Source organism: Heliangelus exortis, chromosome Z (assembly GCF_036169615.1).
Source record: "Heliangelus exortis chromosome Z, bHelExo1.hap1, whole genome shotgun sequence".
In the NCBI taxonomy this organism is placed as follows: Eukaryota; Metazoa; Chordata; class Aves; order Apodiformes; family Trochilidae; genus Heliangelus; species Heliangelus exortis.
Genome location: NC_092454.1, coordinates 12,035,545 through 12,058,772, shown reverse-complemented (window position 1 = coordinate 12,058,772; position 23,228 = coordinate 12,035,545). Strand labels below are relative to the sequence as shown.

Here is a 23,228-nt window from a genome sequence, read left to right as displayed (position 1 = left end):
TAAGCATTTTCTTTCTTTTCTTTTAGTTCTAGTCTACCTGTAGTGCACAATTGCTCAAACCTTCTCTATAACTGCAGAGATCCAACTGAGGCCTTTGTTACCATTCTCATGTTTCATGTGTACCTGATTTTACTCTGTGTGTAAATGCATTTTTTACTTATCCTTTATTTGCTTGCATTCTGCACTTTGCACTGCTGTGACTGGGAGCCAGACATGATTTCAAATGCTGGAGCTAGAGCTAATTTTTCATTTCTGCATCTGTTTTACAGTCTTCCTGAATTAGCAGAATTATTGTTTAAGGACAGCAGACAAGAAAATCCCAATATCTAAAATCCCAATATTATCCCTGAGTCTCACCAAGTCATTGCTGAGGCTTGAAATGCTTTTCAGTGAAAGGTAATCAAAGGCAGTGCCAAACTAATCAAATCAGATTATGTGGGGAAACTAAACACAGGGTTTGGGACAGTTTGGGCAGTAACTTCATTAGGAAATCAAGACCATAAATAAGAGGGTAGCTGGGCACTGGGTGGGCAGTCACAGTGGAAGGCAGCTGTTGCTGTCTCGGCAGCACTGGGCAGACTTGCTGGAGCTGTATCAAGACATGTGTGATTCATCGCATTTTGAAGAAAATCAGGCAGAATCCAAAGATGAGCTACCAAGCATCAAAAGTTTTGGGATGGCATGAGCCAGCCTGTGGAAGGAAAGGAGAATGTGCATCCGGGACCAGGAGTAGGTGATGTAGCTCTTGCAAAAAAAGGCAGCAGCACTGAGGAAAGAAGCTACTGACAGTGTTTTTTAAGTCAGTTCTACTAAAACCAGCTCTGTGTTTCCGGCTCAGCCCTGGCAGAGTCTGCCTTGAAAGACTCCTCTAACAAGATTCCTGTTGGGGATGTGTAAGTACTGCCATATGTTGAGTACTCGGTATAGAGTTAAGGTCAAGCATAATTTAAAGCAGTAAAAGGAGGGATAGGAACAATGCATGTGTTTTGCATCTAAGCCTGGAGGGTATTGTTCATTGCCTTTGGAATTCTCATATAGCTTGTTGTGAGGTAAGCTGTCACATCAATATCTGCTCCAAAGAAATCAATAAGGTTGAACCGAGGGCATATTTATTTCAGTGTTTCTTTTCTGGTTTTCATTGTCAGAGGGAAGAAAGAAAAAGATATTGCACTGGCAAAGTAGCACATGAACTCATGGAAGTCTTCCTGAATTGTTTTTCAGAGGATAAAAAATACCTTTTGCTTGGCTAGGTGCAAACCCATTGTTTTTCAACATATTTTTCAGCATTTTCATTACAGGTGCTCTAGTTCCTCTGTTGTGATATGGCATCATCCTGCAAAAAAAATCTTATTTTGACAATATCTTTCTCAAAGAGCCACAGTCTCATCTGCCAGATGTAAAGATTTCTGCAGTAATATTCTGGCATTTAGCTGTTAGTGAGAGATAAATGAATTGCTTAATGTATGTACTGTTTCTTACGTATGTTCAAACTATGCAAACTATGTGAACTGTGCTCACCCTTGTGAGAGGTGAGTTGTGAATAATTGATGTCTCAATCTTGATTTCCTTCCTAAATTTGTTTCTAAAAGAACTGTGACCACACAAATGCTTTTTAGAGTTTTATCTCTTTTTAAGAGCTCTTAAGCCCATTAGAGTTCTGTCAGGACTCTATATGATCTAGTCTTTATTATTTTCTATTTCTTGCCATTGTGACCATTTTTTTCAATTTTCAGTCTTCTTAGACAAGCAAGAATCATCCTGAGAAGGAGTTGAAGATATTTAGTATCTTTTATGTTTGAGTAAACTTCTACTTTTCCAGTAAAACATTTTATTCTACAGAAACACAATCAAGTCTCCAGGGAGGCCTTTCATTGGCAGACATCTGTCTTACTTGTACAAGAAGTATTGTCTTATTCTTTCACATATTTTCCTACATGTGACTGTATCAGCTTTGCATAAAAATTACTATATCCTAAAGAAAGAAACTTCTGGTTCCTTAGAACTGCTGAACATGTGTGCCTTTTTTTTTTTTAAGTTAAAAGGGATTTTCATTATTTCTGAATTCCCAAAATGTATATTACCAGAATTTCAAAACATGCCAGTTTTAAAGACAAAAAACTTTTAACATACTGCAAGCAAAAGACATGGCAGCAGAGTGTTAACAGAAACAAAATGAGTCTTTGTACTACAGCAAAACAATTTTTGTCACCTCCCTGTTTCCTAAGAATGGTTTACTGCAAATTTTTTTTTTCAGATAAAAAGCCCAGTACTTCTACTGTCTTTTTTTTTTTTTTTTTTTTTTTGTGATACAGGATACCACATTTGAACCTAAAACGATTACTGCTGCTTTTAAGCAAGACAAAATGAAATGCTTTTATTACAGTGTTGTATTTCCAGAACAGCAAAAGCAATCTCTTTGCTGTTAAACAAACAATTATTTTGATGGAAGCCTAATTCTTCTGTCAGTTTCAAATAAAAACAATAGCTTTTTCAGCAGTTACTTTTTTACAGAAGTATTCTACAGAAGAAACAAACGTGTACCAAAACACTTGAAAACGAAAATCCTAAGTGGTAAATCTTCACCATTTTTAGACAAAATCTATCCTTCTCATCTCTGTGAGTGAGCTGCACTGCCAAGATATCTTCTTTTTGCAGACAAAAATGTATCCCCAAGAACAGTTTGTAAAAAAGGGAATTTCTAGGAAGCAGTTACTGCCTGTATGAAGAGCCAAGACCTATGGCAGTACAACGTCAGCCCAGAACCAAGACCTATGGCAGTACAACATCAGCCCAGAAGTCCAGACCAGACCATAGTCAGTCTGGGGCAAGAATAGCAAGTCTGAAGTGACAAAAAAGACTGCACATATGCTGCTGTGAAATCCCAGAAGGGCTGTCTTAGGCTGGTGTGATGGCAAAGAGAAAATAGAAACATGGTGCATGAAAGACACAAGCTCCTAGGGTTGCAAGAGCAGCCGAGGCTGAGCACCCTATGAGGAAAGCCTCTCATTCTACTGAGGGAACTGCTATGAAGACAACATCTTGAGCAGAGGATGGTGATTTCTGTGTTGATGGAGGGTGTTAATTTGCCTTTGGCTTCGTTAAGTGTGCCGCTGACAATCAGAAGAAAATAATAGCCAACAGCAGATTCCTGAGGAGAGGTGTGAGAAGAGGGTTAGAAAATAGGGGCATTTTGACATGCTGTCTGTTTCTGAGCCGTAGGTGTTATTTTTCTATTTAAAAATGCAGGACTAATCTTCCCTGCATGAATTTGTCCAGACACTTATGCAACCTCTCTAAAACATTTCCGATGTGCAATTTTCTGTGGCACATGTTCGTTCAGCTTAAGTATGTCTTAAGTGAAAAAATCTTCTATTGCCTGCCAGCTTCTTTTGAAACTCCCTACCTCTTGTGCTAGGGCAGACAGCATACAGGCAGAATTCTGTTTTTCTGTGCTGATTGCAGCCTTCCCCATGTTGTCTTTTCCAGCTTGTCCAGCTTTTTCAGGTTCTCATTATACAGGTAGGTCTTGCTCTGGAGAGCACTGAAATTACTGATTTTCTACCAGATGCAAGGGGACCTTTAAAGTATTCAGCACTATAGAGATGGTAGTTGGCATTTCATCAGATTTAGGTCTTCGCATGGAGGGGGCTCAGAATTTGCAGACATTTTGTGCTCATCTTCCTCTTAGTGGTTTACTCAATTCATGGTTTTGTGCTAAATTTGATTTGGTTGTTAGTGACCCTTCTGACTTTTGAGTTGGAACTTGGGACACAGGAGCTGGGACTTGTACTAGATTTATAGAAACATGGTGGTATGCCCCATACAGTCATAATATCACTTTGTTCTCCTTTCTTTGGCAGACAGAAATAAGAGGGAAAGTCAAATGAGTGGCATGTGGTTTGCCTGAGGCCAGCAAAAAGCTTAATACTTCTAATGTGACTGTGATTTATCATCCTGCTTGTTCCCAGACTGCCAAATCTTAGCATCATAGAATCATAGAATTGGCTGGGTTGGAAGGGACCTCAGAGGTCATCAAGTCCAACCCTTGATCCCCTACCGCTGCAGTTACCAGACCATGGCACTGAGTGCCACATCCAGTCTCTTTTTAAATATCTCCAGGGATGGAGAATCCACTACTTCCCAGGGCAGCCCATTCCATGACTGATCACCCTCTCGGTAAAGAAATTCTTTCTAATATCCAACCTAAACCTTCCCCGGCACAATTTAAAACCATGCCCTCTTGTCTTGCTGAGAGTTGCCTGGGAAAAGAGACCAAGCCCCACCTGGCTACAACCTCCTTTCAGGGAGTTGTAGAGAGTGATGAGGTCTCCCCTGAGCCTCCTCTTCTCCAGGCTGAACACCCCCAGCTCCCTCAGCCTCTCCTTATAGGATCTGTGCTCGAGTCCTTTCACCAGCTGGGTTGCCCTCCTTTGGACCTGCTCCAGGACCTCGATATCCTTTGTAAACTGAGGGGCCCAGAACTGGACACAGTACTCGAGGTGAGGCCTCACCAGGGCTGAGTACAGGGGCAGAATCACTTCCTTGGACCTGCTGGCCATGCTGTTCCTGATACAGCCCATGATGCCATTGGCCTTCTTGGCTACCTGGGCACACTGTTGGCTCATGTTCAGCTTCCTGTCAATCCAAACTCTAAGGTCCCTCTCTGGCTGCTTTCCAACCACTCTGTCCTCAGCCTGGAGCTCCCTATGGGGTTGTTGTGGCCAAAGTGCAGGACCCGGCACTTGGCCTTGTTGAACCTCATCCATTGCAATCAGCCCAACTCTCCAGTCTGTCCAGGTCCCTCTGCAGAGCCCTCCTGCCTTCCGGGTGATCCGCACTCTCTCCAGTTTAGTGTCATCTGCAAATTTGCTGATGATGGACTCAATCCACTCATCTAAATCATCAGTAAAGATATTAAACAGAACTGGGCCCAACACTGATCCCTGGGGGACACCACTGGTGACTGGCCACCAACTGGATGCAGCCCCGTTCACCACCACTCTCTGGGCCTGGCCCTCCAGCCAGTTCCTAACCCAGCGTAGAGTGCCCCTTTCTGAGCCCTGGGCTGACAGCTTTTTCAGGAATATGCTGTGGGAGATGGTGTCAAAGGCTTTGCTGAAGTCCAGGTAGACCACATCCACAGCCTTCCCCTCATCCACCAGGCGGGTCACCTGATCATAAAAGGAGATCAGGTTGGTCAGACAGGACCTGCCCTTCCTAAACCCATGCAGCCTGGGTCTAATCCCTTGCCCATCTGGCAGGTGCTGTGTGTACTAGATGTACTAGAGTCTTTAAGGTTTGGGACTTGGTTTGGTTCTTGTTCTTAGAGTTTCATTTAATGTCTTCTGTCTTCTCCTTCTATATCCCGTTCCTCACTCTCAGTTTTTTTTTAACACAGCCTGTGATGATCACTGGCTGTGATGCAAAATAACCTTTTTAGTGTAGTGCATCCCTCACTTAACACTGATATTTTAGTATGCCACAATTGCCCTCAACTGGGGACTGAATTTTCTTGAATTTTGTAAGGTAATTGGTTTTGAAAACCTCCTCCCCCCTTTATTCCTCCTCAGTGATCATGCAACTGCAGCTAGAGCATGGCTCACAAGCTGTTGGAAGGCTGTGCAGGACAAACAGAGCAGCTGTTTTCTTAAACCAACCACAGAAACAAGGGCAGCGTGTTTCAAGCTGCAGTTGTTGAGTAGAAGCCATGCTTCCTCCTGTGGGAACTGAACTGAAACTCCATGTCACAGTACTGGTCTGAGGTTACATTTTGATATGGGGAAGTCACATTTTAGAAAGACACTGGAAGCACAAATGATAAGTGAAGGACAGACTGAGGGCATCAATACAGGCTTTTAGGTCACCTTGAGTTGATGCTTTCATGAAAAGTGGTGGCATTACCATGACCCTTCCTAGGAATGCTGAAATTAATTTTTCAGTCCCATCTGTGGTGCACAGCCAGAGGCTTCATGCATTTGGAGATAAGTGAGACAGAAACCTTGTTTCTCAACACACCTATGATCATGACTGCAGACCTAAAATATGCCATCTGCTCATGACTTCTCTTGCTCTTGGGTTGGACAGAATGAAACTAGGAGAAGAGGATCAAGGGGTGGGGTCAGTGTAGTCCAGTCTGAATTTTCTTTTCCCCATAGATTTTTGTTTCTTCAAGCAAAATAATTTCTGTAGAGTGGAGGAAGTTGAGCAATGGAAGAGACCTTTCCTTGGTCTGCTCTTGAGGAGAGCAAAGCTCCTTCCAGGCTTCCATCCACTAGAAAATGGGATAATTCTGCTTTCTTCCATCTATCTGCATACCTTGTGGCATCTGCCATAATTTTTATATCTGCTTTTCTGGCTGTTGAACTAGGGTTCCTTTGGGTCACAGTAATATAAAAAAAGCTTGTCAATAGAAAGAGTGCCACTTGTCATTTGGTTATTCTATAGTAAAGTTTGAGCTCTGCAGTATTAACACAGTCATGCTCACTAGCTTGAAATTAGTTTTATTATGTAAGTGAACAGGAAGCCAGTACAGCTATGGTGCTTTCTTGTTTCCACATTTAGAGATCATGTCTGCTCTGTGGAGGCTTTTACTTCTATTTTACTTCTATTTTACTCTATTTTTTTTTTACTCACAAATGTAGTTGAGGCAAGGAACCTCTTACCTATCTGGTGCTTAAATCTTTACTCTTCAATTTTACATAGACTTTAAATTGTAAAACCCGATCTGCTTTGCAAACTGTAAAAGTTTACTGTCTTCCAGATGAACGCTTTAGATCTTCTCATGCTGCTATCAGAAATATCAGAGGGGGTCTCAAATGCAGAGTAGTTCAAACCATTTTTATAAGGTTTATCTTAATTTTCATGAGGCTGTTCTGATATTAATGAGATGAAGAAAATCCATGTATAAGCCCCCTGGATACAGTGCTTTCTGAACAAGTTGAATTAGAACGATATGAATTAGATGTTCCAAGAGTATTTTCCAGGAAGAAAACAGATGTTGCTCTTTCCTAATCTTCCAAAATAAAGGTCATTTCTAGAGGAATTGGGCAAGCTTTTTGTTTTGTCTTGGGGTGGTGACACTTGCCAAGTTGTTTTTGGATCCCAAATGAAGTAAAAACTTCCAAGAGTGTCACCCTCTCATGGCTATAGCCTAAGTAAACCTCTTGTACCTGGAGAAACAGCTCTTTCTTTTTTTTTTTTTTTTTTTTTTTTTTTTTTTTTTTTTTTTTTTTCTTTTTTTTTTTCTTTTTCTTTATTTTTATTGCCATTAAAACTTCCATTACGAAACCCAGGGACTGTGAGAAAGGAAAAGGCAGGGGCAAGGGGAAGAGGAAAAGACTCAAAATATTGTTTTATTGTTCACCAAAGAGTGTCCTTCAGGCTGAGTAGCAAACCTTTTTGATTTTTAATTTAATTATAACTTGCTCTTATATTCACCTTGAGGCAGAGGTTGAAGTATTGATTAGTTTTTCGTCCTCCATACTCGTGTCACCTATCTGATTTTTGCAGGAGGTGTGTTTTACCCTCAGGAGAGATGTAACTTACTGTGTGGAGGGGCTCAGGGCACAAACCAAGCACCATCCACTCAGCCTGTCCCTGGGGGGTGTCACCTCACTGGCCAGAGGACTGCAGCCCAAAGACACAAAAGACTTGTCAACAACTGAGTGACAAAGGAAATTTTGCTAAAAGGTGTCACAGATCTCAGGAGTGCTTTAGGCTTTGGAGAGCCTGGGGTAGTTGGTTTCTCAGCTGCAGTGTGGAAATTACCCTGGTAAACAGAATAAGCATTCAAACTGGTTTTGAATTAATGAGTTAGGAGTCAGCTATGCCCTGAAATCTCTCTGTTGGATCCTCCATCTTTGGTCAACACAGACTTCTTTCAACTTAATATAAGCAGCACTGGCAGTTGTGTAAGGTTTGAATGACATCTTTGCTGTATTTTAAGACTCTCTAAATGGCTAGTTACTAAACATTCTCTAATGTACAATAAATTTTTACCCTGTTGAGATTTAATGCTTTGTCTGGGTTTTAGATGCAGCAAAACAGAACAGTTCTGGCTTAAAGAAATAAAACAGGGCATATTTTCAAAAAGTAAAAAAATGAGAATGTGGAAGGAAGCTGAGAGGCTTTCTGGGAACTGGACAAATGAAGTGACTGTGGCTGGGCTGTGCATTACAGTTAGAGATGCAGCAGCTGTAGGAACACTGCTTCATGCTTCTCATGAACTGATCTCAAAGCAGAAGCCTGCCAAGATACTGACACGGCTCTCAGCAGCTTCACAGGCACAGAGTTATCAGTTGCCATTTGTAGTTCATCTGTCATAAGAGAGGTAAGATGGAATAATTCTACAATGCAAATATAGTCACAGCCAAAATGGCACCCACAAGTGAATGTGGGAATAAGATACTTGTGCTGTTTCTTCTAAGGATAACGAGAACACAGTTGGAAGAAATAGTACATTTTTTTAGGATGGACAATAAAAATTGATAGTGGAGGATATCATGACCCAAAGTATGAACAAGTATGTCTTTTAAAATTAAGTGTTCCAATTTTTTTCATGTGATCATGCTCATATCCCCATAGGAGATTACAAAGTTCACTGTAAAATGGAGATCCACACGTATTATTCCTGGCCACCAGTATTTCTTAATGAACTGTTTCTGAGGTAAAACAGAGAGGAAAATGAATACAGGATTTGCAGGCTTTTCTTTTCCTACCAATTTTTATAAAGGGTGTATTTTTAATGCCTTAACTTCTTAAAATGTTATCATAGATAACCTTTATCCAAGTCCCCACATCTGTTAAACTATGGGAAGAGGGATGAACCTGTCCTGCTGAAGTGCAGTGGAAAAAAAATCAGAAAGCCAAGTATGGTCACCAGCAAGCTGATGCCATAACCAGCAGTAATGACTCTCTGCCCTCTCTCTCAGCTGATTGTTTATGTATTGTGTGTGGCTGCATGGTAGCTGGTCAACATTACCAGAAGCATGACTTCCCTCTGTTGCTGAGGTTATGTCCCTGTCTAGGAAGACCCTTATCTCAGAAATATTCAGGACTGAAGCCTGAGCTTTTAAGAACCTGAGAACTAGAGAATATCAGAGACTTGTTTGTCCTCTAATACCTCATTTCTGTCACAGAAGTCTATCTTGCTATAAATCTTGGCTTTGCATTGCCATGTGTTTTTCTCTCTGTCCTGTCTGATTGAACTTTCTGCGCCCACAGTATGCAGGACCTAACTCTACACATTTCTGACACCTCTGAGCAGTTATCTGGCAGCTTTTAAAATACACAAGGTAGTAACCATGACAAGAATGACATCTTTGCTGTATTTTAAGACTCTCTAAATGGCTAGTTACTAAACATTCTCTAAATGTTACTAAACAGAGTATCATCATGTCTTGACTTCGTGAATGAAGATTTCAGAAGGGCTCTCTCTCCCCACTCTTGCCGCAAGCGCACTGGTGGCTGATAAGGGCAATATGGGACAGGCAGTGTGGCTGCAAAAGGCACAGCAGAAAGTGTCCTGTGAGGGGACAGGCACGGCACGGTGCTTTCTGTGCTGCCTTTTCTCCTCCAGACTGATTCCACATGTGTTCTCAAAGGAGGCAGCAGTGTTATGGATGCTGTGTCTCTATTTCTCCCTACTGGAGGCCAGAGGGGACCACTGATGGCAGCCAATATGGCCAAAGCTGAGGGATTGTTTCAGGGAGTCCTTGTATCTCTCTTAGGGAGGTGGTGATCCTCCATCCTGGAGACGTGCCCTGCCCAGCACAGCTGTGTCCTCAGTATCATGGCCTCAGTACTGATGACTTAATACAGATCCTATGAGGAGAGGCTAAGGGAGCTGGGGGTGTTCAGCCTGGAGAAGAGGAGGCTCAGGGGAGACCTCATCACTCTCTACAACTCCCTGAAAGGAGGTTGTAGCCAGGTGGGGCTTGGTCTCTTTTCTCAGGCAACTCTCAGCAAAACAAGAGGGCACGGTCTCAAGTTGTGCCAGGGAAGGTTTAGGTTGGATATTAGAAAGAATTTCTTTACCGAGAGGGTGATCAGACATTGGAATGGGCTGCCCCGGGAAGTGGTGGATTCTCCATCTCTGGAGATATTTAAAAAGAAACTGGATGTGGCACTCGGTGCCATGGTCTAGTAACTGTAGCGGTAGTGGATCAAGGGTTGGACTTGATGATCTCTGAGGTCCCTTCCAACCCAGCCAATTCTATGATGCTATGATTCTATGATTCTATGATTCTATGACCCCTGCCTGTTCAAGGGCAGTGACATTGGTCACACAGTCAGTCCAGTGGATGTTTAGGGTTGTATGGAGGCAGCACGGATGGAAGCGTTCAAGGAGGTGGAGATAGATGACCCATGATTCAGACCCATACAGACTGTACAATGGCTCTGTAGACACTAATCTTTGTACTTCTCTCCAGGTGTTTGTTGCTCCAGACTCTTTTTATGAAGTCTTCTGCATTCACTGTGTGCCTTTGCTAATCTATTGTCTATCTCTTTGTCTGTCTTTGCATCTGAGGACATAATGCATCCCAAATAGCTGAACTGCTGGACTGTCTTAAGCTCTGATTTGCGTATGGTGATGTGGGGATGATGGAAGTCTTCCTGTGGTGCAGGCTGGTAGAGAACTTCTGTCTTCTTCAAGCTGACTTCAAGCCCCAAAAGATCTGCAGCCTCTGCAAAGCAGGATGTTATGCACTGCAGAGCTGCTTCTGTGTGAGCTACGAGGGCAGCATCATCAGCAAAAAGCAACTCTGGGACCTGGTGATTTAGGGTCTTGGTGTGGGCCTTCAATGGCCTTAGGTTGAATAGGCTCCCATCAGTACCGTATTGGATGTAAATGACATTTTCTTCATTGAGGTCTGCCATGGCCCTTTGGAGCATCATGCTGAAGAAGATTGTGAATAGAGTGGGTGTGAGAACACAGCCTTGTTTCACACCACTGATTATTGGGAAGGATTCAGAGAGTGCATCACCATATCTGATGGTGAATAGAGTGGGTGTGAGAACACAGCCTTGTTACACACCACTGATTATTGGGAAGGATTCAGAGAGTGCATCACCATATCTGACTTGGCCCCACTGATTCTCATCTAGCAGGATGATCATTTTAAGGAACTTGGGGGGACATCCTAATCATTTTCAGATTTGGCACAGGCTCTTTCTACTCAGAGTGTCAAAAGCTTTGGTGAGGTCAATGACTGTCACATAAAGACCTTTGTTCTGCTCCCTACATTTCTCTTGCAGTTGTCTGAGAACAAATACCATGTCTGTGGTACTCCCATTGGCTCTGAAACCACATGGCTTTCAGGTAGAACCTCCTTTGCTATAGTGGGTACTAATCTGTTCAAAAGTATTCTTGCAAGGATTTTTCCAGCAATGGAGAGCAGACTTATACTTCAGTAGTTGGAGCAGTTTGATTTTTCTCCTTTCTTCTTGTACAGGGTGATGATGAGCACAGACATCTAGTGGTAGTACACCCTTTTCCCAACAACTCACAAAGAGCTCATGAAATTTAGCATGGAGTGCATGGCCTCCATGTTTCCATACTTCAGATGGGATTCCATCAATCCCAGCTGCCTTGCCAGTTTACAGCTGCCTTATGGCCTTAAGAGTCTCTCTTAAAGTAGGGGCTTTGTCCAATTCAGACAAGTATACAAATTCAAGAGTATACAAACTTGTCATATGATCATATCCTGTTTTTTCGTTCATCTTGTCATCTTAGCAATAAGATATTCTAATTTTGGACCAAACCTATGTTAAAGCTATGTTCCTGTGTCACAGCACCTTTTTCACCAAATGATGCTGAAAACGTTTTTTTTTTTTAATTGTAGAACACTTTAAGAAGAGTTGTTATTTTCTTGTCCTTTTCTAGGGGTGATACTAATAAAAGTGTTTTGTTGAGTTTCTCAATATCTAACAAAATAATTAACTTTCTCCTTTTTGCTCAGCCAGTGTCATGACAGTTCCCCTTATTGTAGCTCTAACTGTGGAGAGAGATGAAAATTTTACCTGGACCCTCATGTCATGGGATTTTGTCTTCTGGCTGAGATAGGAACAGATGACGACTCAAAGACAAAGATTATTGAGGGGGAAAAACCAAACCAAACCAAACCAAACCAAACCAAACCAAACCAAACCAAACCAAACCAAAAAGCACTGAAAGCAATTAAGTCATAAGCTAGTCATAAGCTGAAAAAGAAAAATAAACTCAGCATGTGTAATATTTACAGATAATTTACTTCAGCAGTTCAGTTTTGATTATATGTGGGTTACATGCAGCTGAAGGTCTCTGGTAATGTGTGCTGTCTATAGCATATTTTTTTCATTGATTAGAAATTCCTTTTATTCAAACTGGATTTCTCTTATCATATTTTACAGTTGTAATAAACAGCTGGAGCAAAGTACTTAAATGTACAGCCAGCATCTTCCTAATTTTGTTTCATGTTTTTGCCATGTTTTCAGAGTCCCTTGTAGCCCTATTGACAGAAACACCTCGGTCTTCTTTCAGTGAGTTACACAGTTCTCACTACAGATGTTGTTTTTTGGCATTATTGTCAACATACTTAATTATATAGCTTCAGACTGCAAATTTTTGGCTATTTCCCTCCCTTTTTCTCTTGACATACACCCACTAATTCCAGCCCTTCCTGCCTGGGATAACATTGCCATTGTAAAACTTTAGCCAAGGCTAAAGCTGCTTTATTCTCTTTCCAGAGGACTCAGCTTCAGATTCCCACAAGGAGTTGGTTGAAAATAATCTGCCAGAAAATATATTTTGACAAAAACCCTGAACTTTTTTCTGAAAGAAATCATGTGAAAAATATTTGCTTTCCACTGGAAAAATGAAGATTTCTGCTAAAAATCAAAACAGTTGACTGAACACTGAGTCAGAAGAGTCCCAGGATCACCATGTCCTTCTGGAGTGCAATATACAGTGTGGGAAATGTGATGTGTCCAGGCACTTGTTTCTGTCAAAATAAAGAGAAACACAAACTAAAAATCCCATTAAGTTATGGAGCAGAACTTGAAATACAGCCTGGGGAAATGTTTTTGGCTAAAATATGTCAGCATCTGGGGGTGGAAAGTGGAGGTTTGAAGGAGGAAAGAACAAGAATTTTGAGTAAGATTATGTGGTAGATTTTAGATTTTCCTCTGCTGGCACTGAGAGAAACAAATGTATATTCCCTCACCTCCTCTCATCACACCACACAATGACCATCCTCCAAAAACACATTCCCATACCACCCGCCTGTTTTCTGGACATTTTGATAACTATTACACACAGCAGCTATTCATAACAAAGTTTAAATGTAGAAAACTTGCCTGCAATTATTTTTCTGTGGTGAGCTTAAATAAGGCTGGCTTATTTTCTGTGACGCTTTCATAATGTCCTTCCTTCCTTTGTGTAATCTGAGGTCATGGGGAGGCACTCAAAAAGAGCTGGTGCTACGAACTGCTAAAAGAAAAAGAAAAAAAAGCATATATTTTATGTATACATAGCTTGAATTCTGATAGACTTTAAATGACAAATTCTCGCCATTATACTCGTGAGTCAGAAAAGAATAGCTACAAAGAGCAAAACTAAGTAGGTACGTAATTGACAAAGGGATTTTTGTCAGTGCTTGGAAGTAAATTTAATGTGAAGGTTTGTTGTGGTTTCATTCAGTTGGTCTTAGCATTTCATTTATCAGGGTACAGCCCATGTGGGATGAAAGTGCAAGTGCAGAGTGAAAGTTCAGTAAGTGCTGGAGGTTTCTGTAAGCTGCTGAACCTCAGCAGCTGGAGAGGACTTCCACAGTGACTTCATCCCAAGCAGTACTGATGGGCTAGATACATTTCCCACTCTGATTTCCGTAAGTGGCCTTACCCATAAATTTACATGGATATCTATATAACATTTATTTATAAGGCAGAATAGAAATTTGAATTTGTAAGGAATATTACGCCTCCCTGTAGATTAGCATTTGAAATACGAAAAATTTCTTTTTTTACTGTAATGGACTATTTCTGAGAGAACCTAATTTCTCAGAGCTTTAAAAACCATTATACTTCTATTCACTAGTGCTAATATATAGGGTCTTTATTGTTCTGACTGATAGATCATGCAATTGATGTATTTTTAAAAATTATAATTTACAATATAACTTGTATGTGCTCTTTATGATTCTGGACAGGAAAGTAATTAATGGTTTCTACCTGTTAAACCATTAGTAAAAAATAAAATATTTCAGAATAAATAAAGGAAGGATAAATAATTTTGATTTAGAAGGTATACAAATGCCTTACCTATCTTCCAGTTACTTCTGGGAATAGCTATGAGAAGAACTTCTGTCCTGGAGGCTATCAGCTCCTCTTCTTGTAGAGAGGAACTGGTAAATGTTTTTAGACATTCAAAAATGATGTGGTACTAGAATTAGGGAAAAGTTTTGAGGCACTTTACAGAACAGATTTTTTGCATGAGCTGGCAGCACTTCTGTCTCCAGCTTAGTTTTGCTACTTCAGGGGCTTGGTTGCTTTTCAAGAAGTAAGAGGAGCTGTTGTGGTGGTTGAACTGTGAGTTGATGACACTTCAAAGTCTGGAATGTCTCTTTGGCAAAATGGGTCCTCAAGGTTCTTTGTGCTGTACAGTGACTTCAGTCTGCATGTTGAGTGTCACGCAACCTTTTGTTTTCCCAAGATTCAGCCATTTGTAGCAAACAAATATGGAAGTTTTGCCCATTATCAGCCTCTTTTAAAGAGCAAATGTTAAAGTTCTCAGATAGAAATTACACATGCTTAAGATGGGTTTTTTCAGGGGAGACCTGACACACAGACATGGCCTCTTACAGAAATTAAGAAACATCAAATATTTCCACTTTTTCTGCATGAAGTGCAGGAGGCTTCTTTTGGACCTTACTTCATGTAACAAAGAGGAGACAAGCAGGAAGGTGGTAAATACAACAGAGAGCAGGATAGTGCTGCTGACTGTGTTTCTGTCCATATTCAGTTACCTGTCAGTGTAAGGAAGAAAGTGTATGTGGGTCAGGTAGCCACATGTATGGAAGATGCTACAATGACAGTGACAAGAAAGGTACCTCAGCTGGTGAGGGCAAGCAGTTAGTGCAGAGGGCAGGAGTGACAACTCCTCATTCCATCCCAGATCTAGGAGGAAGACTAGCAGGATTCCTGACATGGGTGGGTGTGATGGTACAGTCATATTGCTGAACTTAAGAAGTGTTGCCCACAGAATGGCAGCTGGTGGGGGGGGTGTTGTGGCTGTATTGGAACAGGGATTGCCTGGGATAGAGTTGTTACAGGAAAAGGCTATAAGACTTTGAAAACAGGTATTTCATACTGAAAAGCAGTAATCTTGAGAGGACAGTAAGAGTAAAAAAAAAATCAATGGGAACATCTGAAGCCAGGTTTTATAGTAATCAGTGTTTGATGGCTCATTGAACAACCTTTACTGCCATCTGTGTGTGTATGTGTGTCCAGTATGAAATCAAATTATATTTTTGTATTTTCTCAAGCTCCATACAGTGTGGACAGGGAGCTGAATTTTAGCATGCAAACAGCTCGGGAAATGAGGTTGCTACTAGTACACTTACTTTTTTATATTCTTGCCTGGTCGTTCTTTCTTACAGATGCAATTTTGGCACAATAATCCTTTGACTAATCAGCCTGCCTTTTAAAATCCGGGTCTGCAGTGAAGATGTTTATCTCTTCCTGGTTCCAGATAGGTTAAAAAACATAAGAGGACAAGAAGGCAAAAGCTAGCCCAGAAGGCCAACTGTATCCTGGGCTGCACCAAAAGAAATGTGACCAGCAGGGCAAGGGAGGTGATTCTCCCCCTCTACTCTGATCAGAGTGTTCAGGTATGGAGCCCCCAGTACAAGAAAGACGAGAAGCTCTTGGAGCAAGTCTGGAGGAGGGCCACAAGGATCAAAGGGCTGGAGCACCTCTCCTGTGAAGACAGAATGAGACAGTTGGGTTTGTTCAGAATGGTTCTGAGGAGACTTTTTAGAGCCTCCAGTACCTGAAGAGGCTAAAGGAAAGTTGGAGAGGGATTTTTTACAAGGGCATGTAGCAACTGGATGAGAAGAAATTAATTTAAAATGAAAGAGGGTAGATTTTGTTAAATGTTAGGTAGAAAGTGTTTCCCTTGGGGACATGAGACAGTGGAACAGGTTGCCCAGGGAAGTTGTGATGCCTATAGATGTATCCAAGGCCACACTGGATGGGACTTTGGACATCATGGTCTCGTGGAAACTGTCACAGTCCATGCAACGTTTTGGGACTAGATCATCTTTCAGGCCTTTTTAGGCCATTCTGTGAATAATGGAGACTTTCAGGATATCCAACGAAATTCAAATCCCATGAAAGGAAAAGGAATGGGCAAAGATTTGTGATGGTGTTTTTATTCCTTGAGCAGCAGAAGGAAAGCCACATCTACTTATTTCCTGGTCTAGCCTCTGTATGGGCATTCCTGATTTGTAGATTCATGGTTGTCTGACATCTTTATCCAATCTAAACATAAGATTTATTGCTTTTATATAACTCCTATATCAAAAGTGGCCTTGGTTTACAATTTAAGAAGAAACCTGATCATTTTCATTTTTTGATATCATGTTTAAAAATCAGAACTCTTGAATTTTTTATTTATTTTTTTTTTAATGAAGCTGAAAACATACAAGCAGTAACTGTAATCCCAGATGAGCGAATATTTGTGACTTTGAATCCTAAACCTGTGAAACCTTTTGGGTGTAACCAAAGCCTCAACCCAACCTCTGACTTTTGAACTGCCTCTTGCACTGGAAAAGTGGAAGGACAGATTTTCTTCTCTTAAGAACTGCTGGCCAGATGCTTTGAAATGATAGCCACAGTTACTTATCTGTACAAGTTTGCTGTCGGATCTATACAGCCTGTGGCAATCAGAGTGGAGGCAGAAGGTATCTGGAAGAGGCTTTGAAGCATGTTGTGGGATGCAGTCACTGAGCTTCCTTCAGGCTCCTAGTTCATAGAACTCATGCTCACTTATTTTTTAATGCTTTTCCTCCATTTGTATGATTTCCCTTTTGTCCACACCCTCTCACTGGCTTTCCCAGCTGTCAAGGAAAACTTTGAGACACTTGAGTGTTTGAAAAGGGTTTTTGAATTTGTTTGACCTTGTAAGCTTGAATACAGCAGCTGCAGAAACAATGCTTCTGCATTTTTTCCTGCCCCAGAGCACATTAAGAAGGCTGCAGTGACCACAGCAAGTGAAGAGGAAACGATGCCACAGGAGTTGAATACCTCAATGTCCAAAGATCCTTTGCTTTGAAGTCAGTACTGTTCTGTGCATGCTGAAGTGGAAAGGCTCTACAGTGGTTTTGCAGCATTAGAAATCCCTGCAAAAATGCAGAGACACCAGGGACCAAAATATTACCCAGTTGCATGGGTCAGATCGAGATGCCAGAAAGAGATGTGAATTGTGCCATCCAGATGGGTAGCAAAGGCCTTGTAGCTCAGTCAGAGCTGAGAGTTTGACACAGAACTTACAACATGAGAAATGTTCCTCTTTGTTGTGCAGGCCTATTGTATGGTCACAATAGCTTGCTGTAATTCATGAAAAGCTACTTATTTCTTCCACTGGAAGCCTGGGGGCTAGAAGGGCTTGCAGTTTGAGTCGAGGGTGGACCACACAATCCAGCCCATCTGATGGGGTGAGTAATCTGACTGTAATTGCAGCAGGAGCAATAATACACTTTGCACTTATGGAACAGCTTCTATTCAGGGCTTGTTCTTCAGGGAATGGATGCAGAACACAAGAAGAACAAGGAGCAGCTCTTTGTAGTGCATCATGTTAACTTTTGACCTTCTGGTGCCTTTGTACAAATACAGGAGCTTTTGCCTCTCTATATAGGATTTCAAGTTATTAGGAAGAAGGTATTTTTTTCTGCTCACTGTTGGACTGTTGCACATTTATGAGGAACGAAGCAACCTTAATGTATGTAGCAAAGAAGATGCTGAAAACCTGTTGTTTTTGTATTTCTGCAGTGTAATGACTGGCTTGTAGGAAAAGTGGTGATGATATGAAAAGAGTCTATTTCATTTTTCACTTCCAGCACTGGATAGTAAAGATTAATTCTTTTGTGCTTATTTTCAGACTGGCTATTTCCATCTTCCTCATGGAGACTACTTCATTGAACCTATTAAAAAGCACTCACATAAGGAGGGAACACCTCATCCCCATATTATATATGGGACAAACATCCTCCAAAATACTTTAAGGAGAAGGCGCGCGATCCTGATGGAAAAAGAACAAGCATGTGGACTGAATGGTACAAATATTGCTGGATTCTGCCTATTTGCTTTCTCCATCTTTTTAAGCAGCTTTTGTTTTCTAGTAGTGTGTGCCTTCTGTCAAACTTTTAAAAAATTCTGTAAAAAGAGTCAAAACAGCTGGAAAACCACCTGTCTGGGCTGCTTTCTGAAAACATACATCCCCCATAGGACTGTTGGAATATGTTTTTCACACCATTGATCCTCTCCACCCCTCACTTTTTTCTCCAGCCAGAACTGCTCAGTGAATTTGACTTGAATCCTTCAGTAGACTGGGATGATAATTGCAATCATTATTTGTAATAAAATATTCCTGCTCCACACAATTGCTGTCCTCAACATAAAATATTCCCCTTCTAATCCACAGTTTAAATGTAGGATTCCTATATTCTTTATTATAACTACCAAAATGTACCAGAACTTCTACTTGGTTGTTCTGAAAGTGAAACGCAAGGGTGTTTTTTGTAGAAGAGTAAGTAAAAATAAGTTGAACATTGGTGGAATAACACACTGTGTTGTGTCTTTTGAGAAAATGAATCAATACACTAGCCTGGAAAGAAAAAGTGCATCTAGAGGGTAGTTGGCATCTCATAATTACAAAATGAACTCCTTTATTTAATAAAACCATTTACTTCATTGACTTTATACCAGAAGTTGACAGATATTGGATTCGTTCTCTGATTTTTGAGGCCTTTAAGATGAGTCTGCATCAAAATTTAAAAGAGATACAGTATTAGTAGGGGGAATAACTAATAACCTAAGTGACATGAGGCCCAAGTTATGTACAAATAGAGCTGCAAAATACACAGGGGTGTATTTCTGTCTTTTCTCTGGTTTAAGAGTAGTTGGTTCTTTTCCAAGGGTGGAAAAAAAGGAGGAATGTAGAAAGCATTAATCTTCAGCCATAGACCTTTGCACTTCTTGCTTTCAGTATGAAATGATAGCTGGGAGAAACAAGAAAGCCGACAGAGAGAGGGGAAAAGGTCTTCTGTGATATTGAGTAGGTGAGGATAGGGGAAGGCCATAAGAAATAATGAGGATGTTGTTCCTTTTTATTTTCATCAAATAAAAATATATCTTCTTGTTAGACAAATAAGCCTGAAGTTGAAAAGAAGCCTGAAGTTGAAAAGCCATGAACAGTTCATATTGATGTCTATTTTGGCTTACATCTAAAATAGCTCCCCAGTTTTCTGTTACTTCTGATGTCTGCTGGGATAAATGAGAGGGGTTATTTTAGATTTGTCTTTGGAGAATGAAGAAGTATTCTTGCCAGCTGTCTTCAGGTTTCTTTTATGCATGAAATAACATCTGTAAACAATTATTTTAAGTATGGATAGAAGATTGGAGATACCAGGGATCATTCTTTGTGTATTTGCTTTGTGTAGTATGCTTATTTTCTTTCTACCTCTCACTTTTTCTTTCTGTATCATCTTTCAAAGTTCTGGAGGATGAGACAGAGAAAGACTGTGCTGGATGATGAGGAAAATGGAGCCTAGTTTCCCTGACATTTCATCACTTAGACAAGCTAAGTTTGCACTAATAGGCTTCTGAATTCACCCAGTCTGATGTTATTCATTCTAATGAATGAACAGAGAGAGCTATGCCCAGTGATAATAATACGCTCATGATATTCCAGACTAAAAAAGGGAGTGTCTTATGAATTCACAAAGTAATGTACTGGCATTTATGTTTCTATGTTATGTTAACCTGGCTGAAAGACATAAAGAGGCAAAGTCTTCTTTTAGTCAAGTAGTATTCTTCTGCACTGTCACAAAAGTTAAGTAATCAGTGTGAAAAAGTGCATGCAGAAATAAAAGCATTCCCTTCATTACATTTTTGCCCTTCCTGTCACAGGATAAAACACCCTCTGGTTCATCTAAAGGCCTCAATTCTTCAGTTATCCTTCAGTTGCTCTTATTAAAAGTGAAATACAGAACAAAAAAAAAAAAAAAAAGTGAGTTAATTCTTACTTCTGAGCTAAATATATTTGCTACACAGGCTTTGAGAAATACATGGTGCATGAATAAATTTTGTGGAAAATTGTCTCTTCCTCCTTTTCAAGACCTCAAGCCTTTCATGTGGTTAAGTTTGATTCTAGAAGTCTGATGCACCCACATGATATCACAGGTAGCCCAAAGTAATGTTTTTGGGATCACTTTAAAGTAAAACAATTTTAATTTACAGTTCACATTTGCTTTTACAAATTCATCCTGTTTTACAGATTAAACATTGTGATCATTTTGTAATCTCAGCCATAGCTTTGTGCCCATCGGTCTGGGGCTTAACTGATTAAGAGTTTCCTTTTCAACCTCTTGTAGGAACTGGTTTTCAAAATCAAAACACACAGCCCTTGTGGGCAGAAATTCAGCATATGGATTGTCTGCTTTTTTATTTATTTGAACTGTAATTCTGTTTTTTACACTTGAGTTGAGCCGCCTAAGTAATTTCTAAGACTCATGCTTGGGAAACCTTTAAGTGCCCAGGCTAAAATGTCATGGTGATCTTTGCTTGGAAAAGTTTAACCACCTGAATGCTGCCAAGTCAGGACACAAAGTTAAGCAGTGATAGTAGTAATCTTTTAGTCAGAATCTAAAGACTGGTTTTATAGTCCAAGTCAAGAGAGGAACTGGTGTGAGAGGGAAAAGATAGAGGATGCTGACAGCCTGTGTGGTTTTTTTCAAGCTTTTTTAAAATGCGAGGATCATATTACCTCTTTAAAGAAGTTATGTGCAGCACGCTCACAATATTTACTGTGGCAGCAACCACATGAATCTCCAGGCTCCAACCTGCTTGTCATCTGTCTTATCTACATACAGTAGTACTTCAGCATCAGTTACATCCCTGTGGTCTTGAAATGATTATATGAGTTAGTTTATAATTGACAGTATCCTTAGCAGTTTCAGGTATTTGGTGAGCAATCATTGTGGTAAATGATGTAAATTAAAGCTTAGGTTTCTGCTGTACAGTTCCACTGCTGCTTAGGCAAATGCCAGATGACTCAGTCATTAGCTGCATGCACAACTGAGTGCTTATCTTGGAAGCAGCATTACAATACTGTACACTGCAAGCTACTGCTATCTTACTGTATTATTTGGCATCTCTGTGAAAAGTAGTCAAAAAGGATAAATGAGCAACTTTTCTAATCCTTTGTGCCTGTAGGAGAGGAGGTTTAAGGATTTGTGAGTTTAATTTTTTCTAACTAGGTTGTCTTAAAAACTTCACAGTGCTCCAAAGTATAGTGCAAGAGAGAGGGAATTATACTCCATTCTGCAGAATAAGGAAGAACTTTTCCTGTTTCCTTTTGCTTGTTCTCACATCTGCCACGAGGTGTTGGTTTGTTTGTGAGCTGCAAAATAGAGTTTTGAGAGGGCTGTGAATGAGAATGCTCATGAATCAGTGCTACAGTGTATACTCTGGATTTCCTTTTCTTGGACTGCTGAGGTGGCCTGTTTGCTGTAGTTTTGAAGTAGAATAATTGCATTTATTCAGACTGTAACTCAGTGATGGCTGCAGTAGGCTGTAATATAAAACAATGGAAAGAAAGGTTTAGGTAATCAAAATAGATCTCTGAGAATACTTCATTGGAACTTTGGATACATGTAAGTTGGCATATATTTTGGTCCTCTTTCTGGCATTGAAAAGATTTCATAGATAAGTTCCATGTATCAGAAGTTAGGATTAGTTTGGGTTGTTTGTGGACCTCCAATTCCTTGTCTGCAGATGAGTTATAAGAGGAGTCAGAAATCTTAAATGGAATCTTTTCCATTTCAAGCAATTTTGCTTTGAGGCTGTAATAGGAAAAGGCTGGGTGGCAGGTAGTAGACAGGCCAGTTGCCGTGTGAAGTGACTCTCTAGAGTGAGAATAGCTTAAGGAGCAGAGCAACAGTGTCTGTACAAAACTGTTTTTTAAGTATTTTGAATAGTGGCTTGGTGGCGTAGTTCATTTAATGGGTGGCTAGAATGCCATTAACCTGTTTTAGAGAATAGTTATCTATTGTTTTTCCAAGCGTTATATCTCAGTGGAGGATTTTACTGAATCATTGTCTTGCTTTTGATGATTGACTTAATACAGCCAGAGGATTTTCTTAAGTTTTTCTGTCTGAAAGTGTACAGCATAAACTATTAGTCCTGGCTTTGTACAGTAAAGTCTTTTGTTTAACTACTTAGAAGAGGGAAGGGAAAAAAAGGTCGCCCCCGTTTTTTTTAAGAACATTGTTGCCAATATAAGCAGCCTTGCTTTCTGACAGAACTCCTGTTATGTGCTGTGTATCTTCCATCTTTTAAAGAACGATGCTGACATTTTTTCAGTTTTTCTTAATCTTGTATTTAACCACATAATTTACTGCTCAGCTTAATTTGCTTAGTTCCTCAAAAATTCAGAGACAGTTACTCTTAGAACTGTAATTTCACACATTGAATTGTTGTAACTGAGATGAATTCAATGTTGAGGGGAGAGCATCCTTCTCCCTCCATCCGTCTGCTTTCATAAATCGGCTCTACTAGCCTGTTTAGAAGATGCGTACCATAAAAAAGACCAAATAGCTACATTCAGTCAGAATGACCTCTATTTTAAAGCAGGAACAACAAGCAAAGAGCCTGCAGGAGTACATGAAGTATCTTTCAGCACTGGAACAGGCTGAGTTGAACTGAAAACTGAGTGCCTGCTTATGCAGACAGCAGGAGATTTAACATTTCAAGGATGGGGAATCTGGGGGAGGAAGACATGATGAGCTTGTTTGGATGAAACAGTGGCTGCTAACTGGTATCAAGAGGTTTTTCCCCACCTCAAACATGCTCATTAGATGACAGCAGAAGGCTGTAACTTTCAGGTTGAAGAAAGACTGCTGGGATTTTTATTTTTTTTTTTCTGTTGCCGTCTGGAGTTTATTTGAAGGTAATTAGAGATAAGATAGACT

General features: G+C 40.4%; 1 protein-coding gene across 3 annotated transcripts in view; it reads left to right on the top strand.

Annotated features, from left to right (window-relative positions):
* ADAMTS12 (ADAM metallopeptidase with thrombospondin type 1 motif 12) overlaps nucleotides 1–23,228 on the top strand; it is a 163,984-nt gene that overhangs the window by 51,542 nt on the left and 89,214 nt on the right. For all 3 annotated transcript variants that reach the window (XM_071731745.1, XM_071731744.1, XM_071731746.1), the window contains exon 3: nucleotides 18,137–18,311. In XM_071731745.1, the coding sequence (XP_071587846.1) occupies nucleotides 18,137–18,311 (175 nt within the window). The remainder of the gene's footprint in view (nucleotides 1–18,136; nucleotides 18,312–23,228) is intronic.